The sequence below is a fragment of the Calonectris borealis genome, chromosome 4 (assembly GCF_964195595.1).
Source record: "Calonectris borealis chromosome 4, bCalBor7.hap1.2, whole genome shotgun sequence".
NCBI lineage: Eukaryota > Metazoa > Chordata > Aves > Procellariiformes > Procellariidae > Calonectris > Calonectris borealis.
In genome coordinates, this window is record NC_134315.1 from 54013785 (window position 1) to 54031298 (window position 17514).

A 17514-nucleotide genomic window follows, 5' to 3' on the forward strand; every position below is an offset into this window, starting at 1 on the left:
TCTTCTCATTAAATGGGACCTGAAAATTAGAAGGCCACGTGTGATGACAGAGGAGGAATGTGCTATTAATCAAACCCACTTTTGTTCATGTCTTCAAAGCCTTTCTGGCACGTTTTCCATTTTTATCTGTTCCTATGTTTTCAGTTTAGCAGGTATTTGTAATCTAAAATGAACTACAGTAGCAGAGTGACTTGTTCAAGATAAAGTGCTTTTATTCCTAAATACTTTCTACTCAGGAATGCTGAATGTTTCTAGAATCAGGATGTTATGTTTTCAAGACATTGCAAATTAATTAATTATCCAATAAATACAATCGATATTCTTGTATTTAAAAAAAAAAACCCTGATGAACTGGTATATCTTTTGCTACTTCAGATACTGAAAAGGATCCAAAAATATGTGGATCTTGAAATTACTTGATTCAAGAAAATTTGATGAACCAGCCAGTTAGACAAAAAAAGATGTATGACTATATTGCTTCTTCATACAGAGAAAGAGTAAGCAAAAGTAGGTATTTGAGCCCATATCAGTGGATGAATAGCAAGCATAATTATAGTACACAAGTATTGGTGTTTAAAAAGGATTTCTCTTCCAGCTTGTGTTGCCTTAGCCTACAAATACGCATGAGGGGGTGTTGTTAACTAAAGTTCACTGTATTGTTTTGATGAAATTGTGTAGTGGCTATCTTACTTCTGTAAATAGCAAGGGATTGGCATTTCTGTTGAATTTTCTGTGTATTCCCTGTCGCTTAAATGTATCCTCTCTGTGAGTTAGTATGCCACTTCCATTTGAGCAGGGAATGCAATGTTTTACTGAAAAGTATTTACAACTTTTCTGTAGGGCGGAGGCTGATCAGCATTACATTAAGGGAGATAATGATAAACAGTTTTTCATCTTTTCCCTAGAAGATAATATGAAAGATGGGAGAGGAAGACTAGCACAAAGATTAACAGCTCCATAAACTAGTTTTTTTGCAAAGCTACATACCGATGCCCTGACCTTGTGTTGGAGAGCTGCATCATTGCAACAGAAGCATCATCCTGCACTGTCCGACATCTCTGTCATGGCTTGGTTATTTCTCTCTGAGCTTCCCCTCGGCTCTCAATTTCACTTTTTGATTTACAAGGTTTAGTACAGCTGCACTAAAGCCAGGACACCGAGTAAACACTCACGGTTTCTCTTGCCTGTGGTTACAGACAAAAGGCTATGGAAATGTGGGGGGTTTTAGCATACTTGAAAAAGAAAAAGAATTCTCCACTTGACAGGAATAACTGCTCCCATAAACTCATGTTGCTGTAGCTTGTACGTTACCAAGGTACATATATCAATAGAGGAGAAAGAAAAGCAGAGGACTGTTTGTTTCTTCATTACCCTTAGTAACAGTATCATCTGTGCCTTTCATTTTTGTAAATGCATTTTTCGTACTCTGTAAAAGCTTATGTCTACTCTACGACTCTAAAAACCTGAGCACAAATGGGAGTGTGTGGATGTATACATTTCTGAAAGCGTCAGCTTTTTATTTCAGTGTCATAACTTTTATAAAGAGGATGTGAACGTGGCCTTTGGAGAGCTTCAGATTGGCAGTATCTAGTGATCTAGACTAGCGTTTAAATTTGATTTAGAAATGTGTTTTCTTTATACAGTACTGTATTTTAAGCCCCTGCACGTGTTGTATTGAATGCGTACTCTTGTTTAATCTGTTAGTAATGACGTATGATCTATTGCACTCACTGTAAAATGTTTTGAGTAGGTATGTCATATTCTCCTGTCTCTGTTCATACACTGATATTCTTGGCTTCAGCTTTTGTATCTAAAGCAAAATAATGTCTTCACAGGTTGTATATTCTTTCACCTAACTTCTTTAGTATGTTGAAATTTGTCCACTGCTTCTACAAGTTAGCCAAAACCATTCTGTGTTATTTCACAGACATTTCATAAAGAAGGTAGGACTTACTTGGTGGGGGAGGAGGGGAAAATAAGTGCTTTTTAATTTGTTCCTTTAAGTAGGCAGGTATACACTGGACAAAGATGTTAGGCAAATGTTGCCGGTTGCTTGTATTTCAAAATAATTTACTTGGTACTGAAAGGATGGTCTTCTAAATGCTTTTGGCACTCTTTCTCCAGCTCCTGCCAGTGGATGGACATCAAACAGTATTAAACTGCCAGGAACAACTGACCCGAGTGAAAAATTTGCGACAGCACCTCAGCTAAATGAGCAAGACACGTTGGTTCAGAGGGCAGAGCATATTCCTGCGGGAAAGCGTACTCCCATGTGCGCTCACTGTAATCAAGTCATTAGGTTTGTATCTATCCATCCTGCGGGCTCTCTGACAGCAGGGCTTTATTATGCTTTTGTGGTTTTTGATTCCTTCGTCACAAGTGTTTTAAGGCTCCATTTCAATAATGCGGAACACTGTTTTCATGTGTGGTTTATCTAACAAAACTGAGAATAAGAGTAATGATGGAGGAAGACATTGTGAACTGCTAATAGTCACAGCCTTACAACCTGTTTTTTACAGAGAACCAGAAAGCTGGGTGGAGTAGAGCAAAAGTAAAGCCAAAGAAAAGTAAGCAAGTTAGTTTTCACTTATACACCCATATTGAAACCAATGAGAGAGTATAGTCTTATAAAGACTAACTTGTCACAAATGTTGATTTAAAAACCAGAATTTCTAACTGAGAAGAAGAAAGATAGCAGGCTCCATCCATGTAAGGAAAGCAAGGAATAGAGGCTTAACAATTGCTAGGACTGGATTAGTAATAATTTCCTGCACTGTTAGATGCCAAGCTCGTTGGTGGGCTCTCTGGCCTTTGGGTATTACGATAGCTAGTGTCCTTGACTTGTATGACATGGGTATAAAAGATTAAGCAATACAAAAACGAGTTTGCCAAATGAGATTAAATTAAATAAATTCTGCTGAGCCCCTAAGAGATCCTATCGTTAGCCAGAATTTCATATGGAGGAAGAATTGAATCTCAGTTGCATTGTTCAGTCAGTGATTTCTGACAGTTAGTCATGATTGTGTCATCCAGGGAACTGTAATCACTTTTCCTGTCAATGTGCAAATCATCCTGATTTTCATCTACCTTGCATTTTATTTCTTCCCTAAAATAGAGATTTCCTGGGGTTATCAGAAGAAATGTATTCTTTTAAAATGTTTTCTTGCTTGTTCAGTTGTCTGCGTTGTTGAATTGCAAGGGCAAAGTAGTGCATTGTAATATTTCTTTTTTATTCATCTATGTCCCATGTTTTCAGTGAACAAAATAGGAGAGCCTGCACTGTGTTTCACCGTGGTTAAAGAAAGAGACTTGTTTGATTAGAAAAGTGAGTTCTGAAAAATGAGGAGCTCTGCGAGCTGTGTAAGTTTAATTCAGAATAATGGAAAATCAGCCTTTCTACTTTGGCATTTTACAGCCTCTTGAGCCCGGCTTGGATTGTGCATCAGAAGATGCAGCTAACTCAAGTCACTTGAACTCTAGGGATTAATTGAGTCTAGGTTGCTTACTTCCATTAGATTTCCATTCTCATAGTTCCCTACCGGTTCAGTTAACATCAGGTTAATTTTAGAGGACTTTTTCCTAACTGCTCTGTGATGTTCTGGAGAAGTTTTTCCTACTTCCATTGTATATGTCAAGGAAATAAAAATATATGCTCTGAATCCTCTTGAAGCAATAGAAGAAACTTATACAAATTCCCAACATAGGTGTACATCTTTTCTAATCCAGATTTTTTGCTCCACGGCAAACTGGAAGATTGATATCAAAAAGGTCTATACACTTTTTGGATGAGATTCATCTGATTTGTTGAACAGTTTGGCCCATAGAATCACCATGTCTGTCTTTAGTATTCTGACTTTTTTGTTCCCTGGGCAGTGGAGGGCTTTGGATTTGTGTCTAGTAAATAATAAGCAAGCAACCATGAACCTTCCTTTTTGTTACCATTGTTTCAGTTTGAAAATGAATACGAACATAGCAAATCCACTATACACTGCACCTTTCATGCAAGAAACTTCAGTGCCTTTTAAGGCACCTGGGGTTCAGCAGGGTTCACTGACGCTCTGTGCCGTGGGGTCTCATAGCACAGTCTGTAGATCACTCCTGAGCAGCCAACCTCTCCTGTCAGCCCTTAAATCACTTGCTGCTTCTCCCTGCTTTGATCACCATTAAAAAGGAGATGAGTTGCCACCCCGGTAAGTAGAGGAGTGTTCTGGTCCATGGAGCAACCTTTGCTCCTTAGAGGCTGCATGAGGAGAAACTGTGGAGCCCTACTTGACAGTACTTGGGCCATTATCACCTATTGAAAGTGACACCTCTTCATGAATAGTAACTGATACCCACCTCTAACTTCTTTGTAATTTGCTGGTGGTATTTAAATCCTTATATTTCTTCATATGTTAAATGCCACCTCAGTTATTAAAAGGAAGCATTGTTTCCTTTGAGGATGAGTTGATGTGTGTTAATCAATGCTAAGTATGTCTCGTGTTCACAGCATACAGTGGATTTGAAAGATTGCAATGGCATTTTGAATTCATGTTTTAGCATAATTACAGATCATGCCCTTAGCGGTAGCGTTACCTGTGAAAAGGTAGGAGGAGGATCAAGTGACATTGCATTGTACATCTGTTTTGATGCCAAAATGCGTTGTGGAGTTGGTTGCTTTACACTCGGGCTGGTTGAGCCAAAACCGTTCTTAGAGATGTCTTATAACTTTTTAATATATCTTTAAGTATTCATACTATGATTGTCTGAAGATTCCAGTTTTTTCCAAAGCTTCATTAAGTAAGCTTTTCTTTCCATGTCTGAAAGAATCAAAGTTGGAGGCAAATTAGATTTCCTGTGATCTACTTGCTGTGACGGTCTGACAAACTTCTGACATTTTCTGATGAAGACTTCTGGTTCCTGGAGAGTCTCAGTGGGTGCCGCAGCAGACTTGGCACTCCCTTTGCAGTCCACATGTGTTTTCCCTGGATGTCCATTCAGAACATACTCTTTGGCGTGTCCACCTGTGAATGATGATTTGGTTTTGTCACCTTTTCATACAGCTTAATTATTTTAAAGGCACAAAGGAGAAAGTACAAACGGTGCTTCCCTTCAGCATCTCCTATACAGAAATTATATATCATGGCATTTTCAAGTAAGGAGAAAAAGAAACTTCCCAGGGTGTAGACTGCTGTATGGTTAACTGTAGAGTGATTAGCCTACTTAGCAGATGTGGGAGTCCTTTTGATCTCTCTACCACCAAATTCCAGTTCTGGCTCGCTATCATAATAAAAGTCACATGAGAAGCTAGATTATCGGCATACTAATACATCATGACCATACTGATGAAGTTATATTTAGTTACAAGTGTAAAGATAGAAATTACGCTTATATTTCCTGTTTGTTATTTACTTCTCCTTCCAGTTTGCCCCTATATCATTGCTACATATAGGACCCAGGTGTTTTAGGTGGCTACCAAATTTATGTACCTGGTCATCCTTTGGGGCATAAGATTCTGTAAATACTGTTGTAAATACATAAGAATCTCTTCTAAAAAAAAAAAAAATTATGAGTATTTGCCTTCATCTGTGAGTTTGGTTCACGTGATCTAGTTGGTGATGCCAGAAATTTGTTTAGAAATGTTAGCATGTCAAAGTAGCCTGGGATAGAGGGGCATTCGTAGCCAACTGTTGCCAGTTGGATCATCCCATATCTTTAGATGGAAGGAACATGTTTTTTTAGCACCATCTTTAAAAGCATTTTCTAGTTGACAGAGGCATGTGGGATTTTTTTGTTTGTTTTTAAATGGGGAAGGAAGGATGAAGCCACCTGCAGCCATCTTCCTAGCATTTCATGCCCTAGCTACTTCCCATCAGGTTGCGTGAGTGTGGGCATGTGGCCCCGTTACTCAAATCAAGGCTTTAAACTCCTTTTCAAATGAATACAGCAAATAAATACCTTTCATTACTGGAAGCTATCATTTCAATTGCAAAAATATGCAGAGACCAGGAACACCTCCAAGTTCTGAATGTCATGGTTTAGTGTTTTTTACGTGGCAGGTGTTTGGTTTTTTTCCCCCCTTTCTTCCACATGCTTTGGGGCAGCTTTTAAGTCACTGGTATCATTAAGCTGCAGCGTCAGCTTGACATGTTTAAACTAGGGCCTGATTAAAAGTAAAATTGTGTTTAGAAAGTGTTCTTCTGGACACGTGTGCGCAGGGAGCCAGCCCGCTAATGGAACACCTCGGAGACATTGTGCAGGGCACGGCCACAGCTGTCTGGGGACTTTGGGAAAGAAACTCCGTAGATGTACTCTCGGGCTGTTCCCCATCCGTCTGGGTTCCTGTGTGCTGTCCTGAATGGCTAACCTCAACATGTCAGAGCTGAAAACTCTGGAGAGCTAAATGCAGCAGATGTAAAAATTCCTTCCCCTCCTGTCGCTAGCGCATTTTCTTTCCATTGCAGAGCTAACCGAGCCTATCGTTTCGGTGCAGATGGCCAGAAACTCAATCCTACCTGGAGCCGGGAGAGCCTCCTCGGTGTCAGCCCCGTGTTAATGAATCTGTTAAATTAGCCTGTGCTGACACGGCGCACTGAGAGCACTTTGTTGTACATAAGGGCTTGTATTGTTTGATCAGTACATAACTGAAAGGGCATTGATGTAAAAAGGTGCTTGTAGGGCGGCGGGAGGGTATCGGGTTAGGTCAGTGTTTGCACTGCTCAGGCATCCGCTGGGAGTGGGGTCCAGAGGCTGCGCTCGACCCGGCTCCCTCCTTAAAGGGCTACAAGCTGCTCTCCAGGAGCCCTTTTTCACTGCTTGCTTTCCGATCATCAGAGGTAAACAGAAGAAACTGTTGCAGATTAAATATGTTCATCATCTCAGGAGGTGTGCAACTTGTCCTAAATCGGTTTGAGTCCCTTATTTTTGACTTCTCCTCCTGTTGAAAATAGCAGCTCCAGAGAAAATGTAGAAGAGAAATTAAATTAATTACCCCCTACTCTCAGTGAAGTTGCCCTCTGTCCTCTGCCCGCTTATATTTCCATCTTACAGTCAGTGTAACCCTGGAAACAAATTTTAAGTTTTTTTTTCTTCCCTATTGCTGTTGCTTTGTTCATATGAGAATCTTATCTTGCACAAAAATGTTCTTGTAGCTTACTCGATTTCAAAACAAATGTTTAGTAACAGGGTGGTGATATTAGTGCCTTACACTTTTTTTGCAGTGAAGTATTAGATCAGATAAAAGTGATTCATTACTGAAAGAATGGCATCTCTGTTGGTATTGCAAAAATGGGAAATCTGGCGAGGGAGATGAACTTGAACCACAAAGTTCACCTGAAACCTAAATTCTGGAAGGTTGAGTGTTGGTGGGACCTAGGATGCACCTTATTAAAGTAAATAAGTTCATTAAAGAAATTAGCATGCTGAATATGTTTTCAAATAAATACAGATACAATGGCATATGCCTGGGATTTATGAGTTACAAACTGAGAAGTTTTTGTTGACTGAGAAATGGACAATTTCATCTTGTCTATTAACCTTGTTGTATTAGCCAGACAAATGCTATAAAAGCATCATTATTTTGTGTTTGCAAATAGTATAGGAGGCTCTGTATTTGGAGAAAATGGTCGTATTTTAACTAACTTCTGGGGGGGAGGGGGGGGAAACCAAACAAACCAACAAAAAAAAAAAATCAACAACTGGGATGGGTTATCCTGTAACAAACTTGTTGGATAAGGACAGCAATTGAATTTTTGTCTCACAAGAAACTGGTGTTATCAGCTTTTAATGGAGTCAAGTCTACTTCAACATTTGTGGCCTCGATACAAATGCATGCTGAAAGAGAGCTGATCATATCACTGAGTCAAATATCTCTTTACAATAGATGGAAACAGTTGGGAACATAGGGAACATCCTTCTTCTTTTCCCTAGCAGCCACTTCAGCACTGTATTTAATGTAGTTCTAAAACAAGATTTCTGAAATGCAGTGAAGCAAAGAGAATTAGTATTTATTGTGGTCAGGCGTTTCTGGGAGATAGTTTGATGGGAATAGATCTAGTCAACACTTGACGCTTTCTTAGAGCCCGTAGGAGGGAAGAGGGATGGAGCAGAATAAGTTTGTGAACAGTGTAATAATGGCACAGAGGTATCGCAGATTAAGCCTATTAACAGCTTTTGCGGGAGCCAACCCAGGGGCATTTGCTGACCAAATCTCTTCTTTCTAACCAGAGGACCCTTCTTGGTGGCTTTGGGGAAGTCGTGGCATCCAGAGGAATTTAATTGTGCTCATTGCAAAACGTCCATGGCTTACATTGGATTTGTGGAAGAGAAAGGGGCCCTGTATTGTGAGGTCTGCTATGAGAAGTTCTTTGCTCCTGAGTGTTCAAAGTGCCAAAGGAAGATACTTGGGGTAAGTGACCAGCAAGTGGCCTGTTTTTCAGTGGGAACAGTAACCACAGTGTTCAGTGCTTCTCTGTAGTGAAATTCCCTTTTATCTGGCCCAGTCTGCATGCCTCCAAACGTACTCTGACATACCTTTTCAGGTCCCATCACATACAGAACATAGTTTTGGCTTTTCTAATGTTGAGCCTTTTCAGTCTCTTTGAGAAAAGGTGCTGTAGTCTCCTTGGCTCTTCCAAGTTCAGCTTCTGTTTTCATGAAGCTGTTCTGTAGCTGTTGCGAGTACTAAATTTTCTCAAGCAAAATGCTTTTAATTGGCAGCTTTTTACAAAATCGAGGCAGGGGGCGGGAAAGAAAAATAAATAATCCTCCTTAACTAAGCTGAGTGCTGGGGAACACGCTGGTTGGCTAGATGTGAAGTACTGAAATATTCCCAATGGTAGATAGAAAGACGCATTATCCTACTCGGCACTAGTATTGCTAATTTGAGCCCGCCAGCTGATCATCCGCCGCTTTACTGCAGACAGCAATGTGTCTGGACTCTTGTGTAACTGGGGTCACACAGGGCTCTGGCAGCACGATTCTCAAGTCATATTTGGCACTATAGCATCTTCCAAAACAACACAAAGCAGTCATAATTTTCAATGTGATGTCTTCTTATTAACTATTCACGGACTTGAGGAGACATCGGAAATGCTGTTTTTCTTATTTCAGGGGACCGTTACGGGTGAGATACTAATTAAAATGGAAAAGGTGAACAAATGAGTTGTTAAATCTGTCTAACTCTACGTTGAACCTTCCAAAATATGAAAGGTTGCTTATGACAAATAAGGAGATGTACCGTAAATAAAGTACCTCGTTAACATCAGCAGAGATTGCGTGCACAACCCATTTTCAAAGTAGCAGTAGGAAACAAGTATTCTCGAAACGAATCAAGTGTGGAGGCATGGTCACCACAATCTAGTCATCATGTCAAAATAATGTGTTAATAACACTTTTTTTAATCCCCACAGGAAGTAATAAATGCTTTGAAACAAACTTGGCACGTTTCCTGCTTCGTGTGTGTGGCCTGTCATAACCCCATCCGCAATAATGTCTTCCACTTAGAAGACGGCGATCCCTACTGTGAGACGGGTAAGAAGCAACACACCAAAGTTTACTGCGGCTGTGCGGGGAAGCAGAGCTTGATAAGGTTGGAAGAAATAATAATTCCTTTTTCTCAAGCTTCACTTCAGAAGAAGTGTCCCAGCAAATTCATGTAACTTTGATATGTCAATTCAAAGCAGCAACAAATGCTGTAGACACTTTGAGTTTGCAGCAGGAGAAGTTGGTGAGAATTTCTTGATGGGCTTTGGCAGGAGCAGGCTTCTTGTCACTGGTTTTGCTTGCTGTTCCTGGTAAGCCCTCAGCTGTAGGTATCAGTGATACAGCGAAGTGTTAATTTTAGGGTGACTTTCTGGTTGGCTTTAAAATAATCTGGAGTTTATGTAAATCTGCTTATTTACTAAACAAGCAAATGCCAGTGGAGTAATGTGTTTTACTCTGAATAACCTTATTCACAGCCGGGAGGGACTCAGTCTGCCCAGGAAGTTTTTTGCAGGATCAGGGATAACATCTGTTGAGCATAAGGTTGGGATAAAAAAACAGGCTGTCGGGGAAAAATACAGTGATATGATTATAGCACTTGAAAGCCTGATGAGTAATATTATGTGAAAAATGCGGCTTAGAAGTTCAGAGGGATTCTGGTTTGGTTTTTAGCACTTCCAGCTAATCGTATCTTTTTGATTAATATGAACAATTTTTATTTATGTTGGTTTCCTAATTTGCTTAAAACTTCCCATGTACCCTTCTGGGCTAGGAAAGATATAGATAGTCAATCGTATCAAAATTGTCTATTTTCACACTGCATGCCGTTTACATCCATGTTAGAACCATCAGTTGGTCCTTTTCTGTGTTTTTCCTTCTACTGTAAGGAGCATTATAGTTTAACTAGAGGTGGAAGTAGATTGATGGGAAGAGATTTAGCATGAAATCCTAGTGACCTGTTTGGAGCTAAGATTTGCTTCTGGGTTGATCCCGCAGTTGTTCGCAGCAGGTGCCATGGAGAGTACTAGGTACTGAAAGGATGAGGAAAGCAAGCAGAATTTGTCCAAAATTTCTGTCAGAGCGGCTTTAATGAGGTGTTGGCAGATACAAAAGGACGCGGTAGGTTATTGCTAACTCAGTGACACAAGCAGGGTAACGTGTTGCTCCTATTAATTTGTGGAGCAGCAGAGGAAATGGATATATGAGCAGCATCCTCCAGTGTGACAGCACGGTGAAATTTCATCCTGAAACAATCTGAAGCCCCTAATCTTGGAACCATTTGATGATTCAAAAATAGTACTGGAGGAATCGATAACTCCCCTTTGGGTGGAAAGCTCGTGACCAGGTTTGTTCTGCTAATATTGAATTCTTGTTCCTGCCACCAAATGACACGTATGTTGTGCGGTGCATTGATTTGTGCTACTGTTACGGCTTCCGCGCACAAACGCGCACTTTTCTATACTGTGAGCAGGAAACACTGGGGTAAAATGTCAAGAATATTATACTTCTCCCAAAGTTTATTTCTGAGATAGAAAGTTGCCAGCGCAAGTTAATGTAGACACATTCTGTGAGGTGTTATTGGCAGTGATATGTTGTAATGACTCTGGCTCTCTAACTAGATGTTAATTTGCGATATATTCATTCTTCAAAGACTTCCAGTCCAGCTGCAGTTAAGAGTCTATAACTAATTTTAAAGAAATAAAGAGCAAATGTCATTGCCAACTTTCCTTCTTCCTAGTGCAAAGAAGGGTTCTAATTTTAAATCTGTATTTGAAATTATACCAGCATCAGCTATTAGTATTAAGGGGGTTTAATCTGCAAAATGTTCTGGGTTTGGGCGTCGATGCTAAAATTAAATTAGAAGTGCAGATATCTGCAAGTTTGAACTTTTTTTTTTAAGTGCAGAGTTAGTAACCTAGTTTTGAAAATGCTGTGTGCAAGAAGCATTGATATGTGACTGTATGAGAAGTCTGCCTTGGAAGGCTTCTGTGGTATCACAATTCAAGCATGTAAAAGCAAAAGAAAGCTGATGCCCTTCATTCTGCCTTATCTATTGCCCTTTCTTCAGAAGAAAAGCCAATAAACTTATCAACACAAACCACAGGCCAACTTACAAAAGGCTTTAACTACTGGCACCAGGAAAATATCAGTAAAAGATTCTGTATGAACAGGAATGCAAAGAGCTGAAACAGTATGGTCATGAGACCATGTCCTTCAGGGGTTTTGGACACAGGTGTTCTACCATTTGACATTTCTATTGTCTGTCTTCTGCTTAAACACTTGCAAATTCATGCCAGTAGCATGGATTAATGAAAGCGATCGGTGAAGCTGTTTCTTGCCACTGGCAGCCATCAAGGGCTTTGCTTTTACAGAGCACTTGTGTTCCCTGTCCTGCTGAGATGCCTCCTATGATGGTGCTTTTTCAGGTCATCATACAAAACACTCTCTTACTAAACCAAAACAGGACTCTTCCCTTGGGCTTGACACATGTGATAAGCCGCCGTTGGCTCTCTTGCAGTAAGCACTAGAGCTTCAGCAGATCTGTATAATCTAGTTGAGAAACAAAATCTCCTTGTACCCCACTTGCCACTCCTTATAAGGCTCCTTGAAAACAACCCCTGACATCTAATTTCCATGTCAGAGCCAGTGTAACTATTAAAGATGGAGTTCAAAGCTTCCTTATGGTTGTCACTCTATAGTTCATCTTATGAAAATGTAACGTTGCATGACATGATGTGTTTGGCACGGCAGCATGCTGATCCCAAATTCTGTCATGTTATAGCACTAATGCTGTTGTCTTCTGTGCAGGAAAAAAAACCATTTTCTTCTTAGAATGGGGTGTTTGAGAGTTGAAATAAGTGGAAAAGACCAGACAGCTTGGGGTGAAATTTAGGTCTGCACAGGTGGGCAGCAGAGGGCTGTGGTGACTTGTAGCTCCTGACACAAAGAGGCGAGTTTCACACATGGAGACCATGGGCGTGGGTGTCAGTGCCTCCCACCCAACTTTATACATGTATTTTACCCTGCTAGTCTGCCCTGCTCTGTCTTTTTCAAGCTCTGCAGTCGGTGGGGAGTATGAACGGTTCGGTGCCCTTGGCTTTGATCCCTGCTCTCTGAGACTGCTGGAGGAGCTTTTCTCTGCTGGCTCCAGGGGAGCCTCCAGAGGCGCCAAGTCAATCCGGAGCCTAAAAATGAATACCCTTCAGTGATTCCAGTCACTAATAACCATCCTGATACCCTACTGATACTTTTTGTTAAATGCAATAAATATATTGCCTAAAGCCTCTGGTTTGTTTTTGGTTTGGTTTTGGTTTTTTTTCTTTTTTAAAACCATGTAATAAACTCCAGTGACTAGAAAACAATTCTGACTTGATCCAAATTGCTAGACTCTGTTTAGGACAGAAGCCTAATGATTGCATGATTTTGTGTAGTGCAGTCTGGGGCAAATACTGTGCCAGAACGGAGGCAGGAGTTCATTACTCGCTGAGGAGGTGAACAGCCAGGGTATGCTTTCAAGGCAGAGCCGGAGAGGAGGTAAGGAGCACGTAGAGTCCACACGGGTGCTCTGTGAGAAGTGCATTTCCCCCCCTGAGCGCACTATTGATCTCAAGGAAATGAAACACCAGGAAGATGGAAGCATTGCTCACTTGAAAGGATAAGGAAGGGGATGAGAACTGAATTAGCGAGGAAAGGAGGGCATCCCAGTCTTTCGATCTAGGCCCTCTTTATTCAGTGTACCCAGTATTATAAAACTTGACAAGTGCAAACCCACTGCCATTGAAAGAAAAGCACAAAGGTTTCAAAGGGTCAGTCTTGCTTTTCTGATATGCTTCATCTTTAACCATCTGTTTGTATTTGTTTGCAGATTACTATGCCCTCTTCGGTACTATGTGCCGTGGCTGTGAATTCCCCATTGAAGCTGGAGACAGGTTTCTTGAAGCTCTGGGCCACACTTGGCATGACACTTGCTTTGTATGCTCAGTGAGTAAAGCTAGCCTACATTTTAAACAAACCCATGGCAGCAGTGCTTGTGCTAACCTGACCGATACGGGAGTTAAGCTATAACCTCTTTCAATCCTCTGAGCCCAAACAAAAAGCACTTTCCCAGTTACTTGGAAGGGGTGTTGCTATTGTGAGCCTTTGGCACCGGTCCAGACGAGCTGGCCCAGATTGCAGCCATGTGTACTAGCGTTTAACCCTTGATGTTTGCTTCCTCGGAACAAGCATTGAAGGCCGTGCAGGAATGGGCTGCGTTTCTAAAGTAGCAAGAGTGCTTTTGACATAAAGACACTGTAGCCAAAGTATCACCTGCTAATATTGTATGACCAGAAAAAAAAGCCCCAATCCTAATGATTGGATTTTTTTTTTAAAATGCTGAACCTAACTCTGATCCCAGTTAAGAACCTGTAGACTTAAAGAAAAGAAGGTTATGCTTACATCAACCATTAGTATTACATCAAATACTAAGAAAAAGGTAGTAATTCTTATTCTTTGAACTTATTTGTGCATAGAACAATGCCATGATTTGGCATTCTGAATAATGTATGGTGTAATTCATCCATCTGAATTGGGTGATCTTTTCTTTTTTATCCCATTTCAGGTATGTAGTGACAGTTTGGAGGGTCAGACTTTCTTCTCCAAGAAGGACAAGCCACTGTGCAAGAAACACGCTCACTCTATCAACATCTGATGCTTGGAGCTCATCTTGTGTAACAAATGTACTGAGCAGAAAGAAAGGTTAAAATGTCTGTGTTCAATAATTGGTTAAAATTATATATATGTGTGATTTTCTAGAATGGTAGAGAAATGTGGACACTTGCAGAGGGGGTTGTACACTAATTTGTAGAGCGTTTATCAGTTAGGGTTTTGCTTCATAAGAAGATAGGAATCGGGAATTGCACCCAAGCCAAACGATTAGAGTGCCTTTACTTGGCACATTACTGTATTGGTTTCATGATTTTATGACCACATTTATATCTGCTTCAGCATGAGAAGTGAAACATCTATAAAAATAAATACCTGGTATTACAAGTCTTGGTTTTGCTGCTATTCAACAAATAAAAGGAGATTGGCTTCAGTGATCCAGAGCACTTTATTGTGCTGATGTTTTTTAAAGTATGTCTAGAAGTATTGCGGCTAAACTCCATTAAAAGGAACTCGAAGCAAAGATAAGATTACATGGAATATATAGTTCAACAACTGATATTTTTATCTGATACTCGTATACGTGAAGCCTCCTGCACAATTACATGTACCTGTGCCTTTGCAGTTAAATCTCTGATGGGTCTGCAAAGGACAGAGATTTTTACAAAGCAGTTAAATGGGGCAATGGCTATGCTGGTGAACAAGAATAGTTTAGAAGATGCCACTTAGAAGAAAACATAAATGGGATACTCTTCCTTAACTCATGTACTACCAGAACACTGGCCAAAAAACCTGCTAGTGAAGGTGTATTTGACAGGATGGAAATGTCAGATCAGATCTTAAAAATAAGGGAGCGAGGAGTTACACTCTTATGTTCTCAGTTCAGATTTTAGATGGTTTAAAGTGCCTTGGGAAGGGGAAATTGCACTGAATCTGCAGGTAACAGTGTTTTATATCGAGAATGTGAGACTCTGATGTTGAATGAGGGAAACTGCTGAAGTGCAACTGAGGACATTGTTTTTCTCTCAGTACATTCTTTACCATGTAGCTCATGAATATGTATATTGGTGGTGTGCCAGGTAGTGTACCGAAAACTTACTTTCTTGCTCAGCTGTTAAGATTTTTATTAGTTTAGGTTTTATTTCTCTCTTTTCCTCCAGATGTAGGGAATATATTGTTGAATAATACAATATCGAGTTAGGCAGTTCAGTATCTCTCAGTATCTTCTTGCAAGGGAGCAGAGAGACAATGCTGTCATTATGCATTTACTGCGAGCCAGGAGACGTAGCCAATTCTGTGGCTTGATATGAATTTTGCCTCCATACTGAGAGTCAGTGCAAGACCTGTGCAGCAGCCAAGTCCCACTTAACTTCAAATTAGGGCTGAAGTGGTATGGAGCAGTTGTAGGCAGATGGGGAAGAGGTGGTGACCCTCTGCACGGGTGAATTTCGCTCCAGCAGAGTTGCACAACAGAGAAGGGGGCCCTCTCAGGGCCAGATCAGATTCCTGAGGGAAACTGAATTTACATGCTATTTAATTCAACTGGGATGTCAGAGCCGAATTGTTAGTTTTTAGTGCTCTTTCCAGTAGACATTAAAAGTAACCATTTACTGGTTTTGCTGTTGTGGTTTGTTTTTTTTTTTTTACTGATACAAAGGACAGGTTTATACATAAAACCATGGGGAAAATCACAAAAAAATTGCTGTGGTTGAGTAAAGCAATTGTAACAAGGTATATGAAAAGATATTTGGCTTTCTTATTAATTCAGTGAGACAGGTTCACGTTGTGGGGCTGTTTCACTTTATTTCCTGAAGTCTTTTTTCTTCAATACTACCATGTTCCTTTTTCTAACTTCTGGTGGTACGGAAGAAATGGCATAAAGCTGTTTAAAATGTTTACACTCTTGTAGATGTACCCTTTTGTGAGTTTGGCTGAAAATCAGAAGGGTAGAAGCAGACTGGACACGATACAGTAATATGTGAGCCAGGTTGCTTTTGAAATTAGGTGGAATGTGGAGAAATGAGACCTAGGGACTAGGTTTCAGTGGAGCTATATTGCACATGGGTGAGGAAAGAGGCTGGGAATGCACAGGATAAGGCGTTCAGTAATTTCTGCAATTCAAACCTCGCTATTTTAAAGTAGGATAGAAACTTTTCAGTTTGTCATTGTCCTTAAAATCAAATTGAATTTTGTTTAGTTGCATAGTTTTAATTGGAATTATATTTCTTAATCCATATGCTCTAGGGTTTGAAATTTTGCAGGCGTTAATGAATTTGAGGACAAAAGCCTGAAAGGCTCCGATAGTACTGCTTCATTTATCTGCTTTGCCTTTTAATTTCTGCTTTTATCTATTTGTTTAAAATTTAAAAGGAAGCAGAGAGTCACTGATACATAATGAATATTTAATGGCTCTATCAAATTATATAAATCCACTAAAAGGAACATAATTTTTATTGTTATTTTAATAAGTGAGATTTTAGTAGAGCACTTTATAATAATGCCATATATCTCACTGAATATTTATTACCTTTTTTTGTTTAGGACTATTTCATACTGGTATCTTTGTATTTTGTTTTATTTGTAAGCCTGCATATTTACCTCTAGAATCTTTCGGGGTATGAGTGTGTGTATGTGTTTATATATACTACTCTATACATGCACACGTATGCATGTACATTGAGAGACATACGTATATATGCACATATACATATGTATATTTGACTGCAGACTTGACATAGCAAAAATCAGCACCGTTCCATCATCATTTGGGGATTTCGTGAGATTCCCAACTATTTTTCATACAACACATGTATAGCATTCATGTTTTGAGGGAATGTTAGAAAGTCAGGAGAAACATGTTAGTAACGTAACTACTGTAGTTTTTTGCATGCATTTTCAGTCAGTAAGTATTTTTCTTTCAAAACTGCCTGTAAGAGAATCGGGTTTAACTCTGAAGGTAGAAGGTCTTTATAAGTGCATAATTGAATCATGATGACAGTTTCAGTATATTGTAACTAAATAATTCAGAATTATGTGTAAATATAAATGCTTAATATAACAACGCAATAAACTTAAAAGCAAAAGTTGAGTTGTGGTTCAGTGTGTGTTGGTCTGTTCAGTTGTGTACCTGTTTCCTCATGGAGCTACTCGCATCATCTAGCCATATGAGTGGCTTTGCAAACTAGTAAGAAGGGGAACTACATCAATTCACAGATTACTTGTTTGAATTTCCTTTTTTTCCATTGTTTTACACTAAACCACCAACTGCTAAGTCCTGGTGATTTCCTTGCTTGTCTTTAATAGTCTTTGGCATCAAATTTTGGCTGTTTGCATTTGCAAATTTAATTACAATTAAAAAACAAAACAAACAAACCCAACACAAAACCCCTCTCTATCTGTCCTCAGTTG

The 17514-nt window shown here is 39.8% G+C and overlaps 1 protein-coding gene across 1 annotated transcript in view; it reads left to right on the forward strand.

Moving 5' to 3' along the window:
* Positions 1-17192, forward strand: part of PDLIM5 (PDZ and LIM domain 5) — a 132641-nt gene extending 115449 nt beyond the window's left edge. Inside the window, 5 exon segments of the mRNA XM_075149586.1 lie at positions 2125-2299; positions 8206-8386; positions 9390-9510; positions 13328-13443; positions 14063-17192. Of these exon segments, the coding sequence (XP_075005687.1) occupies positions 2125-2299; positions 8206-8386; positions 9390-9510; positions 13328-13443; positions 14063-14152 (683 nt within the window). The 3' untranslated portion in view covers positions 14153-17192.
* Positions 17193-17514: the final 322 nt, after the last annotated feature.